Genomic DNA, 16656 nt, shown 5'->3' with positions numbered 1-16656 from the left:
GTGGCCAACTAGTTCCCAGAGTGCAATGCGTGGTATTTCGCCGCGATGGGGCGCGTCGGTTTTGAAGAAGTCCATTCCCCATGACCTCGATTTTAACTAAGCTCCCCTTCGTTCACGTCTCCGGTCTCCGCTGAAGATAAGCACCACAGAGCGGAATATGAAGAAAAGCAGCAGGCGTCACAGAGGGAAGCTGCTTTTTCTAAAGCGCTTGATAGCTTACTCGCCCGCGGTTAGGGAGACATGAAGGCACCCTACCCGCGGTACGACTTCCAGTGGCTGGAAGCTAATAGAAAAAAAAAAAAAAAAATAAAACGCATGAACGGCTCTAAAGTCTGGACACTCGTTGCACTGGGTCTTCAAGCCTACGTCGTAGGCAATTATTTGTGTACAAAGCTGCTTCATCTTGGGGTGGCAGAAGAAATTTTAGGGGAGGCGCCCGCCACCCCTCGCATCCCCTTGGCGCCGTCCCTGGGTGTAAGGCGCAAAAAAAAACAACGGACACAAGAGAGAAAACAGACATACATCGGGAGAAGGAACCGAGCCCCTGAAAGTTTCAGTACCAACTCGCCCAAGAATCCGCATTACCCTGAAAGTAGCCTTTGTATCTATCGGAGGGGGAACCTAACCCCCGAAAGTCGTATTTGTTCCCATCGGAGGGGGAAAACTCTAATCTCCCTCTCGTGGCTTTCACAACGTTAAGTCAAAGTCGAAAGATAAGGCAAATATTTACAGGAAGGCAAGACCCTCCTCCCGCGTTGGCCGCGACGTCACGGAAACGATGGAACGCTATTGGATGCGGAGTTAGCGGAGGGATATCTGATTCCCTTTGAGGGGCATTACAATTACCGAGACATCGGAAGTTGAAATTCAGATGGCGCGAGTAACAAGTCGGCAACGTCACCGCTCTAACATTCCCGCTGGAAGCACGCAAGAGCATTTTAAGCGCTCCGTGTTCCTTCCTCTCATAGATTATCTGATCACACAGTTAGACGGGAGATTTAAAAAGCAACGGCGTACGTTGCAATTACTTTCGTCGCTTCTGCCTGCAAAGATCTTGGTAAGCGGGGCAGCTCCTGGCGCTGAAGAGTTTTTGGAGCTCTATTTAGGCCTGGTTTCAGTCCCTGTACTCCAACGCCAGCTGCTCATATCGGCTGCCAAATGCAAGAGGGAGAAACATGAAACGCCCGTCAGGTCTGCGCTACAGGCGGTCGCCCTCTGTCCGGGGGCCCTATTGGCCCTATTCCCAAATGTCCCTCGTCTCCTCAGGATCCTAGCGACTCATTCGCGTAACAACGGCGGAAGCTGAGCGCGCGCTCTTTTCACTACGACGGTTGAAAACATACGCGAGAGCGTCGACTTCGAATGAGAACTGCTCGGGTCTAGCGCTTTTGAATGTTCACCGCGACATTGAAGTTCAAGCGGTGGACATTCTTGATATTATTTGCCGTGAACGCAGGCGACTGCATCTTAATATGTAGGCGCGTGGCATAAATGAAATGATCAAGAGAGCCTGTAAATTGCTTACTGAAGCAACTAGCTACAGTTACCTTGAGTACTAATCAGTACTCAAGGTGTGCGTGAGCGCAGCGCCGCCCGTTGCTTACGGTGCAGTTGTTTTTGCAAATCATTCAATAGTACTTACATCACTGACATTGTTTCGTATTATCACAATGTGTTCGTTTTATTATGTTCGCTTTTGTTTGATTGAACTGTGTATTTTAGTAAGGATAGTTTGATATACTTTGCCTGGAAATTGCCATCCTTCACCCCACAATGATTCGAAATATCCAGTCTCTATATCTGAGATCAAGTTCTCCATCCCATCAAATAAAGATGAATGAAGAAATATTGCCTATTTTATTTATTTGAGCATTTTCTACTTCACAAACCCTTTTCCCGAAGCATATAGACCGACACGCGGAGCGGCTCTGTTTACCAACACGGCCAGAAGGCCGCGCATGCGCGGTAGCTATGTGGGCAAAAGCATCCCGGCTCTCCGTGTTTTCGCCATTGCGCTCTATGGCGTGCGCTCGTTGTTGACGTTGTAGGGACGCTTGTATCTTTATTTGTGCGTGGTATTTCTTCATAACGTATGTCGTATGCTATGCCCGACTATTTGAGCTCGTTGCCCGAGCCTGAACGGTAGCGGTATCGAAACAAACTGTGCGTGGACGGCGTTGCCTACGAGGATCCGTACGCCGTAAACAGTGCTGGACTTCCGACGTAAAGTTGCTGCCACGGAAGTCGACGGCTCAGGTCGTCGTTTATTTTAGTTTTCGCCAAGTCAGTTTACTGCCGACACGGTGCAGGCCTACAAGTCTCTCGAGGCCTACGATTATATCGAGTCTGTTTCCGCACTGCCGGCGGGATCAGCAGACTGTGGGTCTGCGGAAGTGTGTGTATTCACTAATTGATTAAATACACAGAGCGTCTTCAAGTCAGGGTATGATATTTTTCATACCCTCGTGACCACAAGGCATTACAACCAGTAAAGGTTTGTCCGTCCTGCAGTCTTGGTGGTAACAGGTTACAAGTAACGGCGTTACCAGGAACGCGTTACTTTTTCCAGTAACGTAGTAACCTACTCGTTACGTTTTTGACACAGTACCGGGTAACGTACTTACGTTACTATTTCAAGTAACGTAGTTACGTTAGTCGTTACTACTTCCCAAGCCTTAAAGAAATTACACTTCAATTGTTTCCGTGTTTTAGGCGTCAAGCCATGTTTTCTTTGCGTTTTTTCTCGTAAGTATTTAGGTGAAACCGTAAAAAGAGATAAAGTATTTATGTTCAGCTTCTGCTTGATATATGACCTGTATCGTCAAAACCGTAAAATGTGTTAAATCATAATTTAAAAAAGAAATGCAGAAGTAACGTGCCTTACTTTTTATCGGTAGCGGTAACGCGTTCCTTTTATTTTTAGATAACGTAGCTCAGTAACGCGTACATTTTATTCGCAAGTAACGAGTGACGTATGTCGTTACTTTTTTTCGGTAACGCTTACACCTCTGCCGTTCTGTCGCCGATCCCCTTCTGCTCGGTAGCATGTGCGTAGCGAGCCTCCGACGAGCGCTTGGCCGGTGCGTTGAGCGCGAACACCGTGGGAACAAAATCCGGGTGATCTCGATCTGACAACGGTTTCCCTGCACATAAACAAGCCTCGGAACGGAGATTGAAATGGAAGCCGCACTTGCCTCCAAGAAAGTGTTTGCCGCACAAACGGTCGTTCGCGCGAGGCGACCATTCTTTTCGATCCACGGATATTATCCACCTTCTATGCCTTTCAGAGTCTGCCGGGAACTTGTGGAAACTCACTCCACTGCTTTTCTTGTACATTTCGGTGCAATTAACGGCAACACAGCTTCGCGACATGCTGAAATGCTATGACGCCCATGCGAAACGTGCGCGCTTTTGCCCACACCCCCCGGCTCCGGCGCGATCCCGGCGCGATCGCAGCGCCGCCGCAGCTCCGTGACGTCAAGCCGCGTGTCGGTGTATAAGTTGGAGATAGTTCGCGCTTTCCCTTTGCTCCATGCCCCGTGCAATACCGACTGCGTAAGCAGGGGAGCGAGGAGGTCCCCCCGGTAGGGGGGGGGGGGGAGGAGGAGGAGGAGGAGGAGGAGGAGGAGGAGGAGGGGGGAGGCATTTTGGAGAGGAGGGGGGGTCGACCCCCCAAACTTCACTCTGCCTACGCCACTGCTTTCAGCTGCCAGTTTATCGCTCTAAGCTGTACACCCCATATGATTACAGTGCCGCTAAAGGGCGGCGCTGTAATCGTTATCCCGTTCGGTTTCGGTGGACGCGAGTGGTCCGGGTTTCAAGGATTCTTTCCCGATTGAGTGTTTTAGTAACGTTGGCTGTGGCGATCGACAAGATACACAAATTCATGATGTCTATTTTTTATTGTTGCTTCATTGCAGTGCACCAGTGCGCGGTGAGTAGCGCACACAACGAAGCTAGCTATATTCGAGGGAAAGGAGGGCTAGGGACATGGGGCGTACCAACCGGGGGGGGGGGGGAAGGGGGCAAGGGGGGCGCTTCCCCCCCCCCCCCAGTTCTCAGTGTGTGGGGGGGGGGGCAAGGCATGTGTTTTGCCCCCCCCCCCCCCCCCCCTGAAACAGCCGCCACTGGGCAGGGCAAACACTAGCCGGCGGCGCCACAGGAATACCAAGGGGCACCGCCCCCGGCCCTGGGGGGGGGGGGGGGGGTTCTGGTTTGCCCCCCTCCCAGTCAAAGACAAGTGGTACGCCACTGGCTAGGGAGGAGGAAGCAGACGGAATGCTGGAGAGGAGAGAAGAAAACCACCTCTCTCCAGCGTTCTGTCTGCTTCCTCCTCCTCAGCCTTCCTTTCCCTCGAGAACTTTTCTTAAAGGGACACTGATTGGGTATCTATGCTCGCCGAGGGTTTTAGTTGTGCATGACGCATGAGAGCCCAAGTACCCAGAACAGAATCTGCGGCTCGAAATTCGGTTTCTTTCCGCCCGTAAACCGCCGATCGAGAACTGGCCGGTTTGAGTCGCGCTCACTCTCTTCTCCGTCGTCACGGGCCGTTTTCTAAAGTTTTAGACACAAACACCAAATGTAATCAAAGTCGGGCACACACTCAGTATCAAAAATAAAAAGAAAAAAATGAAACCCATTTTTTTGTGGCTTCTAAAAAATGCAATTAAGTCGATTGAAAAAAAAAAAAAAAAAAGTTGCACAGAGAACCGGAAGCATTCTATGCGTTCACTGCGTAATTCTCAACATGGCGTCGTATCGAATTGTGGGACTCGCGGGCTGGTTGGCGATGGCAGCGGACGACGGGCGTGGGACCTCTACTTCAGGACTGTCGTTCGCGGTACCGGCGAACCTCTCTTCCCTCAAAAGAGTAATTTTGGACCGATCAAAAAAATTGGTATTCATCCTGTACGACACGCCGACCACCAAGCCAATAGCACGAAGACGTCGCTTAACTGTCGCCCCCTTCTCGTGGCTAAAGAGATCGCTCGCGCAAACGTCAAGCACGAAGGGCGTACTTCGATTTGAATATGCACGCGTACGAATCCTTTACTAGGTGCGAATGTGGCGTGGTGCTGCCCGACTTCGAGCCTAGGGGGTGCCTTTGTTGGAGGGAAATCGGCAGCAAACTTCCCGACCTACAATCGTCCGCTTCACACGCACCGGACCCAGGTTCAATTCAAAGTGTGGCGTACTTTTTGTTTTTGCAGCAGCCATTGGTCCCGATCCCGCTGATCTTTCAGAAACTTGTGCAGACTCTGCCGCACAATGCCACTTTCGGATGCAGGACCTCTGAGGCAGCTATTCACGTACCATCTTGGGGGCATTATTTTCGGAGCCTCACTACTCATTTCCAACTCTTCAATGCAGAAAAAAACTCATCTTGAGGTGCAGAACAGCGAGCGGAACAAACATAACTGCAAAGCAATCGCACGGTAAACGGTCCCCGCAACGCAGGTCGTCTGCTGCGCGCCCCTCCCCCCCCCTCCAAAAAAAAAAAAAAAAAAAAAAATCCGGAGGGATAAAAGTGCGCACGGTCGGGTGTTTCCACGTGACTCCGGCACTCTCCGACCCCCGTGCGCAGCTTTCGGTTATGGTTTCAAGCAGTTGCTGCAGTTACGTTGTTTTTTTTTTTTTTACTTTATTAAAAATATACGTGACTTTGTAGCAAAAGATTAATTGGGTAGACTCCTGGCACCATATTGAATCGCCTGCTATAAAATGAAAACACATTTTTGGGGGGATGTCAGTGTCCCTTCAATCTTCTCCTTTCCTTTTCTCTAAACCTTTTCTTAACACGCACATGAGAAATATTGCGAAATTTCCGAGTACTGTCAGCGTTTGATAAAAACGAATAAAATTGTACAATATTTGACGCTATGATCGAAAGTTCCGAAAATTCGCGCAAAGCAATGTGACCATGTAGCGGGGCCTGAGCTATTATAGTTGCAGTATTTTAAGTTATATTGACTTTTAGCGCAATGTTGGCGCAGATTCCTCAAACTTTGGCAAAATGTAGCGGGATGTTGCAGGGTAAGCACTTTGGCGCAACGGAGGCAGCAATTAACAGGCTGTCATAAGAAATTTACTTTTTGATGTAAATTTTATTATTATGGTCTAACTTTCAAACATAATATCAGTTTATTCGATTCAAACGTACATCACATATTATTATTATCATTATATTTTTTTAATCCGACATTTTTCAAATAATGACCAATATTTTGATAACGAAACTGTTTGGGGGCTTCCTCCGCAAAGCCGGCTGCACGGCGGAGAAGCGACACAAACTCTTCAGCGCGGTGGAGCGCTGAGGGAAAGCGCCTTCCAAGTTCTAACTTCGAAGATAGGCTCGTACGACGTCCATAGGCGTAGACTACGGGGGAAGGGGGGGGGGGGGGGGGGGGGGGGTGCGTGCGTCGGGGCTCATGCCCCCCCCCCAACCCGGGCCCGGGCCATGATCCTTACCTAGACGCTGTTTACGTGCCATGTAACGAGCTTCTAGTATGGCATAGGGTGACTACTCCGTCCCGCGACTCGCGGGACTGTCCCGCATTGAGGACTCGTGGTCCCGCGTCCCGCAAGAAATTCCCAAATCTTCAAAATGTCCCGCATTTCACATTGTCGTAACATTTAGGGGTGTCGCGAACCGGCCGTGGTTCGAGTTCGACCAGGTTCGACTTTTTCGAACTTTTAGTGGAAAGTTCGTCGAACCTTGTATGAGGTTCGACTCGTGTGCGCATGCGCGACAGGCTGGCCAGTTGGCTTCGGATTGGATGGTAATGGCTAAGAGATCAATTAAGTGCAACGCTGATCGCTATTTCAGTCAATACAGTACTAGGGGTGTCGCGAACTTTTGTCGAACCAGATTTTTGATCGAACTTTCGGGGGTTCGACTGGGTCGAACCGGTTCGAAGAACCTTCAAACTTTTCACCAGATTCGACCGGTTCGACTTTGTGGACAGTGTGGCCAGACCTTGATACAAGCATGTCTAGGTTTGGAGAATTTCTTTTTTTTATGCAAAGGGTTATTTTATTGTGTGAACAGCTGCAATTAAAAGAAACTAATTCTATTCACTGAAGAAGTTCATAACTTAAATTTTAGTACTGTATTGACTGAAATAGCCGATCAGCGCTGCACTTAATTCATCTCTTAGCCATTACCATCCACTCCGATGCCAACTGGCCAGCCTCTCGCGCATGCGCACACGAGTCGAACCTCAATACAAGGTTCGACGAACCTTTCTACTATAAGTTCGAAAAAGTCGAACCTGGTCGAACTCGAACCGCGGCCGGTCGCGACACCCCTATACAGTACTAAAATTTAAGTTATTGACTTCTTCAGTGAATAGAATTAGTTTCTTTCAATTGCAGCTGTTCACAAAATAAAATAACCCTTTGCATAAGAAAAGAAATTCTCCAAACCTAGACATGCTTGTATCAAGGTCTGCCACACTGTCCACAAAGTCGAACCGGTCGAATCTGGTGAAAAGTTCGAAGGTTCGTCGAACCCCGAAAGTTCGACCAAAAAATCTGGTTCGACAAAAGTTCGCGACACCCCTAGTAACATTCACTGCGCAAATCATGGCGCTTCGAAACATACGGGAAACGGGGAACCAGCGGGAGGTCGCTGATAAATGTGTGAATCTCGATTATATGCCATTTTCTTGCCAAGCACTGCGGGAAGCAACCGCCGTTCTTGCAAGAGGACTAACGCGCATGCGCGTGTGGCCTTTCCCCTTGATGGCAAAATATTGCAAGCAAAAATGCTTACCAAAAGCTGAAAAATGAACTATTGTAATTAATTGCAAATCATACTGTATCATGCGAAAGGATTGTTGTGAAGCTTTTTTTTTTAAAGACGGCCACACAACGCAAAAAATCTGCAACTCACAACGGTCAAAAAACTAAGTTTTTTTTTTTTTGTGTAGGAGCATGTTAATATAAGAGTAAGTATCGACAGGAAACAATAAGCGGAAAAATATTTAGTTTTTTTATTTCCTTTTGATGCATTGGGGTCTGTGCAGTCAGATCTTTATGTTTTCAACTTGGATACTTTTAATAAAATATTTACCATTACAAATAAACAAAAATATATCACTGTGAGTGAAACTTATCTTAGTTTAATGGCCGCGTACAAGTTTCAGGTGTATAATACGCTTTCGGACAGCACAGGATTTCGGGGTGTGCACGTTGGTGAATACTCATTTCTAGAGTCGTGAAAATACCGTCCTCCTCTTACCCCCCCCCCCCCCCCCCCTCCCCCCTCCCCGGGTGTCCCGCATTCCACCGACAGGAAGGTGGTCACCCTATAAGTGGCATGTAATCAAAATAACGGCCACGTTGCCTTTATTGACAAAATACATGGGAAATGGAATGCCAGCGTGCTTTCGTTAGCTTCAATGTCCAGTTGTGGCTAGAAGGTAGCGCGCAGCCGTTACCTACTTTTACCCAACGCAGCCAGATAATGGCCGTGGAGATTATCTGGAATATCTACCTCCCAAACCCCGCCGATTATAATTACACCCACTGCCGACAGCACCGTGTGTTAGCGTCTAATCGAAAGGTATGGGAATTTTATGAAACTCGGATAATTTAGCAATGACTGGTTGTTTGTAATTGCACATGCCAAGGTCACACAGCGGCCACCCTGAGGGCCTGAACACACCTAAATTCAAAATATAGAGGGTGTTTGATTTTAATTTGAACCGATTTATTAGAAAAAAAAGCTGCGAACTAATGCGGTCTGCTTAGTATATGGCCAGGGGAACAAGGTGGCTAATCGTTGCTATAAGCCGGATAAATAACAACTAATTAACTACAAATTGTTAATTAACATTTTATTTAGTGAAAATGAACATATGGTTCCAATTATATACATGCTGAGAATCATCAAAACCATTCGTTGTAAATGGCATTCGAGTTGCCCGTTTTGCACGGGTATAAGCTATCCCCAATGGGAATGAGATTGCCAAAGTGGTTGTTTAGCCCCATCCAATTTTGAACATCTCATTCACTCAACCAGATGGCTCCGACACCTTTGTACGCGCCGAAAAGTGTGTGGCAGCCCAAAAGAACTGCGGTACCATCGCACGGCTCTGGAGTCCTGTAGTTGGGGCAGCTCAATCTGGGCGGACGTTCCAGTTTGAGTACAAGCTGTTTGGGGACAACCGCGTCTACTTGAGTCTCTGGCAGAAGCTACCCAAAAGAAATGACCTCCTTCGGATCTGGGAAGACTGGGCCAGTTGGAGGTTCCAATTCCCCGACAGTTGGACTGCCATGAGTGTCCACATACCTGATTCACGAGGACATCCATTCCAGGTGAGCTTGCACACGCATCACACCGTTGCTCTGATCATAAATGTGCGGAGACCATTGAGTGTAAGAGTCTTCTAAGTAAATCTTAATGTAGCACTAACATGACTAACTGCTTTGATCTCTTTTTAGCTTGGTTTTGAAGGAATGGTCGCTTTTGAAAGGGTCTTCATTGCCATTAAGGGCATTACATATTCAGGTAAGTGCACCCCTAATCGCTCTATTTATAATCACAATTTTGTAGTACATAGATATCTGACCCATGAATTGACTATATTCCAGAAAATGGATCAACGGTAACCTCTCTGCCACCAACGCAAATTACAGTACCGACCGAGGTCTCTACTACTACACCACCAGTCACCACACTACGAAGTACAACACAAGTGTTGACAGGTCCACCTTCTACTGAAGCATCATCCACTACATCACCTGCAGCAACGGTTACGCCAATGGCATCACTGGTACCAGATACTACATCTTCCATGGAAGACGTAACGACCACACCCCTCACTACAGGGGCTGAAACTACTATTTCTGAAATCACCAGCACCACAGTTGACCCTGCTGGAACGGAAACTTCTACAGCACCAGACATCCTTTCTACATCAACGCCAATTTTCTCTGTAGAACTTACAAGCGAGATAAAGTCTACAACTACACATGCGAGCACAGTTGAAACAACATTAACAGCAGTAACAGAAGTATCGACTACACCTACGACTAAGGGTGACGTCTTGATTACCACAAGAATGCTTGCATCTACAACTGAAGATTTCACATCTACAACCAAAATTACAGAAACCGCATCTCCATTTACTGAAAATTCCACCATGCCACCATCTACTTTGATAACATGGTCAACCACGGAAGTCATGTCACCCAAATCTAGTGAACTGGCTACTACCACTACCATCGGCCCTGCGTCTACGACTGCTGAGTATGCTGCAACCACCACACTTGATCCTTCAAACATAGGCACAACTGAGGCCTTATCATCAATCACAAATGTTAAGATGCCAACAACTTCAACTACTGAAATCGTAACTCAACCAATAATAACGGAAGTTTCAACATCTACATCTACCAAAACCCCAACAAGTGAAACTATAGAAGTCGAAACTAGTACTCAAATCCAGACCACAGAAGTTACAAAACTTACTACTACTGAATTCCAAACTATAACTCCCCCAACTAATGGTGTCCAAACAATTGAAACAACCATTTTTGAAGCAACTACAACACTGCATACTATGAATGCTCCAACAGATGAAACTACAACTGAAGTTACTACTGCACCCATAACTACTGAAATTACAACTATTGAAGCCACTAGGGCACCATTAACCACAAAAGATTTAACAGTTAATGCTACAGCATTGTGTAAGACTACAAATAACCCCAAAATAGGAACTACAACTGTTATAGGCATTTCAACACCCACTCCAACTACCGAGGTTATCATAGAACCTACATCTAATAAAATATTAACTGAAGCGACTGTCACTACAACGACCGAAATTACTGAAGGCACAACAGCTGAAGATGTAACTACAGGAGTTTCGACTCCCCATACTATAGAAGACACAACCACTGAAATTATGATTATTGGAGTTACAACCCCCCAGACTATTGAAGACACAACAACTGAAAATATGACTATGGAAGTAACTGCGACACCTTTAGCAACAGAAGTTGCAAGAACCAAATTTACTGCAATAACTGCAACAACTGAAGACACAGCAATGCCTCAAAGCACTGAAGTACTAGAAGCCACAGCGGTTACTCCCACAACATCCACACTTACAGAAGTCATACCACCTTCCACCATGACAGAATTACAGATATCCACAATTACTATGGCATCCACAAATACAGGGGTACAAACAGCATCTATTAACAGCAAAGCCTCACCTACAGTGACAACTAGAGAAATCTCAATGTCATCAGCTTCGACAGAATTAACAACTCCCAAGGTAATTGAAATGAATACAACACCCACAACTTCACAAACTCTTGTTTTCAGAACTAGCAAGCCAACTGGAAGCCCACAAGGCACCACCCTGCCACCGAGACCACCAACAGCATACCCAACTTTGGACCAGTCATCACCATATACAGAGCCCCCACTTCTAGCGACCACTCCAAGAGCAATGCCAGCAAGTGAATTACCACCGTATATTGGACCAAAGCTGCCGTGGACAACATTACCAACTGTACCAACACCCGCTTCAAGCCCTGAACCACCCACACCGTATACAAGACCTACACTACCAGCACCCACAATATCGGATACAGCACCTCCGCCAATACGCACGTCACCATCATATATCAGACCCAAGTTGCAACCTATACCGTGGTTAACATTACCAGCTCAACCATCTATACCACCTCTAGAACCATACACAAGGCCAATCCTACAGACACTTACAGTACCTAGCACAATATCTGCACCTACAGAAGCGTCACCACAATATGTTCGACCCGAGTTACCATGGCTAGCATCGCCAGCTGTACCGACAATATCATCACCAAATCCGGAACTGTCCTTGCTGTACACAAGGCCCACACTACCAGAACGTCCTATATTCCCTCCAAAGCCTTCAACAGAGGTGTTGCCATCGTATATCAGACCCAAGTTACTGTCAGTACCGCGGATCACATTACCAACTGCTGCATCAGAGGTGCCAGGCAAGACTATTTCACCACCTTATGCAAGGCCAGCACTAACACCTGTTAAGGTAACAAAACGCATACTACCAGCAAGTATACTGCCATCTCAAAGCCCACTTTATATTAGACCAAGGCTACCATTAATGCCAGCATTGTCAACCATGTGGGAAATGTGGACCCCTTATGTTACAGCCAAGCTTGAAACTTTGCAGCCTGTGCATCCAAGTAAAATCAGTACTGACAGTCCGCCATATATTAGGCCGAATGTACCAGCAGTCGTAACCGGGCCGTACCCCCCTGTACACTCACAACGTCCATACATAAGGCCACAACTGCCAGCAACAACAACGTCAAGAGGCCCCTCGGTGCCAGACGCTGTGCCCTGGGTCCCAGTGGAAGCAACATCAATGTCAGCAGATGAAAATAATGGTTAGTGACTCCATGCTTCACACATAATAGATGCAATAATTACGATACCATTATATCTGGTCGATATTCCTTATTCTTGGTGTTTTTAGTGCTGTATATATTATGTATGTAGCTAAAACAGAAATGCATTGCTTTTGGAAGCCTCAGATAATGGTTTGGCTCTGAAACCTTGAGGGAGGCACAAACATGCTGTATCATGTATCACTTATATGTGGAAAAGTAACAAACATTTCTTGTGTTTTCAATTTGAAGCTCAAGACCCACTTCAACCAGTTGCAGATGCAACAGACAATAATGGTAAGCACAAAAATAACAACTTTTTTTTTTTGGGGGGGGGGGGGGGGGGGGGGGAGGGGGGTTTTTGGTGGCACAACTGAACCTGCACATATTCATCCATTTTTTTCTGCTCAGTTTCGTTGGAGCAACCACCTATATTTCTAAAAATACCCATATTTCTGCACCACTTACCGTAAAATACCGGGGGGTGTTCACCCTACTGTCACTAAGAACTGGGATAATCTAGACATAGGCACTTATCCGGTCAAATCGGGCACTTAGCATACAATTTGCAGAATTTTAAAGTTTGGGAAATGTTAATAGTAAGCGCTTGAATGAAATGGGTGTTTCTGCGGTATTTTACGGCGAGTGCAAAAACATTGGTCTCTATTATCCCAGTCCGACATGCCAAAATATTTACTTCACCAAAAACTAAGAAAGATTACCCCACCTCCTAAAAATTGTGATTGCAGCCTATGCAAATCCAAAAAGGTGGTGAAGGAGTGAAGTAAATCGAAAGCCATTGGATTCAGATTCTCGGTATATAGTATGTGTAGTATACAGGGTGTTTTTTTTAGCTGCACCAAATTTTCAAAAAAGGGGAAAGGGAGATAGAGTAATTTGAGCCCTGGGGAACTGTTAGTGGCCATGGCGGCCTCTAGAAAAAAGGTGAAATTAGGTAATTAATTAGCTAATTAACTAAACTGTTTTAACTAACTTTTTAATTTTTTACTTGAGGGCACATAATGTATTTAGAGAATTGAAGATCGACCACAGTATGGTCGAGCTGTGTCGTCAAATTTGGATTAAAAAATTCCTAGTAGGCGCTAAGGGGTTGAGAAATGTCAGTTTGGTAAATGGCGTCAAACCGAAACTAAACAGGAAAAAGCGCCGGTAAAGTTATTGCTCCGCCCTTCCGGGCATGCAATTCGTCATTATCGCGGCCAGCGCACCTAAGCAAGTGGAGCCGGCCGCGATAATGACGAATCGCATGCCCGGAAGAGCGGAGCGATAACTTTACCGGCGCTCTTTCCTGTTTAGTTTCGGTTTGACGCCATTTACCAAAGTGACATTTCTCAGCCCGTAGCACCTGCTAGGAATTTTTTTTATCCAAATTTGACGACACGGCTCTACCATACTGGGGTCGATCTTCAATCCTCTAAATACATTATGTGCTCTCAAGTAAAAAATTAAAAAGTTAGCTAAAACATTTAGTTAATTAGCTAATTAATTACCTAATTTCACTTTTTTTCTGGAGGCCGCCATGGCCACTAACACTTCCCCCGGGCTCAAATTACTCTACCTCCCTTTCCCTTTTTTTGAAAATTTGGTGCAGCTAAAAAAAACACTCTGTATATTCGACATGGAGGTGAAGCTAACATTGCAGATAAGAAGCAAGTGTTTGGTCACCTTCTTTGCATAGTATACTCTCTAGAGAATTCGGCTCCCCCATTGACAGTTTCATGGTGAAAGCCTTACTTGTCCCATTGCGCAAAAAGGCAGCATTGTTGTGCACGAAAGATGGCCGTAAAAGTATGTCATAAGCACATATCGCTCAATCGCACGCTCAAGGACGACGCCATCCTTGAGGTCACCTTAGAGGTTGTCCTAGACATTGCCCTCTATGCAGTGTCCTTAAGGTTGTCTTAGAAATCGTCCTAGACGTCGTTCTCAACGTCGTCCTAAAAGTCATCCTCAGCGGCATCCTAGACGCCGTCCTTGACATCGTCCTAAACACCGTACTTGGCGTCGATCTCTAGGACGTTGTCCTAAACCTTTACATGTGTAGAAACATTACTCGAAACCATTTCTCCCGCAAGACTATAACGCTTTTGCGTTCCTACACGTAAGCAGTCTCAAGTGTACTCCTGTAATTTTTTGTTTATACTTCTAAATTTTTACTTAATAGTAATATGACCTCATTCTTTCTCATCTTTTCCTCACAGTTAGCATTACTTCGGGTGCAGTTTGAACTTTCTGCAATACATAAATCATTGATGTAGTAGGAAAAACAGCTGTCGATACCCATCCTTTGCCATTTAGAGCTTTGTCGGTATGCAATAAAGACAAACATTCCAGCACACATATATTGTTTTAATCAATCTGTACATCTGATGTCTCAATACAGTATAAAAAAACAAATTATTCATGTTATTTTTTTTTTTTTTTTTCAGAGATTGCTAGTTTTACTCAAAGTAAGTGACCAATAATCAAATGTTATGAAAGTTCCAGCAGTCAATGTGATCCACCGAGCTTTCCCCATTACTTACAGTTGTCGATCCAAATAGCTGCAACTCCAAACGTATGTATGCCCAAAATAACAAACAAATGGCTTGTCAATTAAGCAATTACAGCAATTAAAAAAAAAGCTGGCCCTTTTCCGCACTATTGTACAGTGTTTTGCTTCACGGTGATGTTGCACAGATGAACTTTGTACGCACTTTGTGCCACAACAGCATAAACATCCTTCTGAAAGAAAGCCTTGCGCCGAAGCTCCAGCGGAAGTGGAATGTGACGTTCACATCTCTTGCATTCGCGTGCCCACACTTTGACCCTGCTATTTCGCATCTGCCAATTTCCTTCGAAACATGACCTTGGTCTGTTCCCCCTCACCTCCTGCACTCTCTCCCAGCCGCACGCTGACGCTGCACTCCTGTGACGCTCTTTCGTTACAGGTGTGTGTTACAGGAAGTGTATAGGAGCAACCCATTTAACACATTCCGCGTTAAAACATTGATACTAATGAGCCGAGAAAAGCAATTGACACCAGACCCTCTTTTTTCAAACCTCAGAATGTGAATCTTCGGCAGCCACCTTGACCACGAGACTTGGGGCGTCCGAAGACTACATCGGTACTGCAATTCACTTGGTGTCGTTGCGCAATACCCAACGTGTCAAAAATCAATCATCTTTTGTTTCAGATATATAACTACCCAAGAGGGACAGCTCGCAACGCTGGAAATGCCTCGGCATATTTTTTTGGAAGAAACAGGGTTCAGCTACTGTCTCCCTCCCATGATAACTTGCAGAATATACGAGGGTCACTTACTAAATCGTGGCAACATTTCTATTCGGACGAATATCAAGACCCAACCGGAATTCGAAGGCATGTCACTGGCACATCAAACCCTCTGCTTTCTACGGATGCCACAAGATGGCACCAACGCACAAGGATTACGAAAACAGAAGATCGCAAACATCGGCATGTTTTCAACCGTCATTGGAAATGGATGTTAGTCGGCTGGAGTAGTGTTCCTACATCAAAATACAGTGCTCCATGGAACGAATGTTAAGGAATGTCACGCAGAGCTTGCAGAAGCTTTATTAGGCGATTGTGCTCTGCCGTAGAGAAACTGGGTGTTAATGTCTTCATGTGGTAATCAGTGTTCAACATCGTTACCCTTACAGTGGTAACAATGTTGTTTGCTATGACTTAGCAAGTCATGGCACATATATACAAAAAAAAACTTTAGATTGGAGTCGACAGGAATAAAAACTATATCCCCACATTATTATGCTTATACTTTGCAACCAATCGTACGAAAATAAAGCCTGAAAAGATAACTGTGGCACATCTGTAGCACACAGAGTTATGTACTATACAAGTAACACTAGTATAATTCCTGATTCCTTTAAAGTTTTGCTTCCAATAAAGACCAAGATGCTAGGGAGACATTAAGGCCATCTAGAGGACACGATGGTACCTTGGAAGTAGCGTGCACGCACTGCCAATAAAGTGGGCTCAAGGAACCAGCGAGTGCTAGTATCTGCAGCTAAACATCGTAGGATGCCTTTAGGAACATGAAATTGAAAGCCTTCAGAGTGTGTTCACCCATGAACAACCGTAGTAACTCATTCGACAGCCGCTAATCAGGCTGCGGCTTTGTCCCCACTGTTAGGTAGGCAAATAACCGAGAAGAAGGTGGATTGATGGTCAGCAAGTTTCTTCATATATGCTTAGAG

The 16656-nt window shown here is 45.8% G+C and overlaps 2 protein-coding genes across 2 annotated transcripts; both read left to right on the top strand.

Moving 5' to 3' along the window:
* Positions 1-4758: 4758 nt before the first annotated feature.
* On the top strand, positions 4759-10866 carry LOC115311340 (location of vulva defective 1). Its single transcript, XM_040207896.1, has 5 exons — positions 4759-4840; positions 9026-9321; positions 9448-9514; positions 9598-10679; positions 10813-10866. Exons 2-5 carry the CDS (start codon positions 9280-9282, stop codon positions 10864-10866), a joined length of 1245 nt encoding a protein of 414 aa, XP_040063830.1. The 5' UTR covers positions 4759-4840; positions 9026-9279.
* Positions 10763-15163, top strand: LOC121046171 (vegetative cell wall protein gp1). Its single transcript, XM_040500089.2, has 3 exons — positions 10763-12417; positions 12670-12714; positions 14868-15163. Exons 1-3 carry the CDS (start codon positions 10917-10919, stop codon positions 14894-14896), a joined length of 1575 nt encoding a protein of 524 aa, XP_040356023.2. The 5' UTR covers positions 10763-10916; the 3' UTR covers positions 14897-15163.
* The last annotated feature ends 1493 nt before the right edge of the window (positions 15164-16656 follow it).

This window comes from Ixodes scapularis, unplaced genomic scaffold, assembly GCF_016920785.2.
Source record: "Ixodes scapularis isolate PalLabHiFi unplaced genomic scaffold, ASM1692078v2 PGA_scaffold9__187_contigs__length_104089568, whole genome shotgun sequence".
Taxonomy (NCBI): domain Eukaryota; kingdom Metazoa; phylum Arthropoda; class Arachnida; order Ixodida; family Ixodidae; genus Ixodes; species Ixodes scapularis.
Note: the sequence above shows the minus strand (reverse complement) of the source record. Positions and strands in the feature narration are given on the sequence as shown.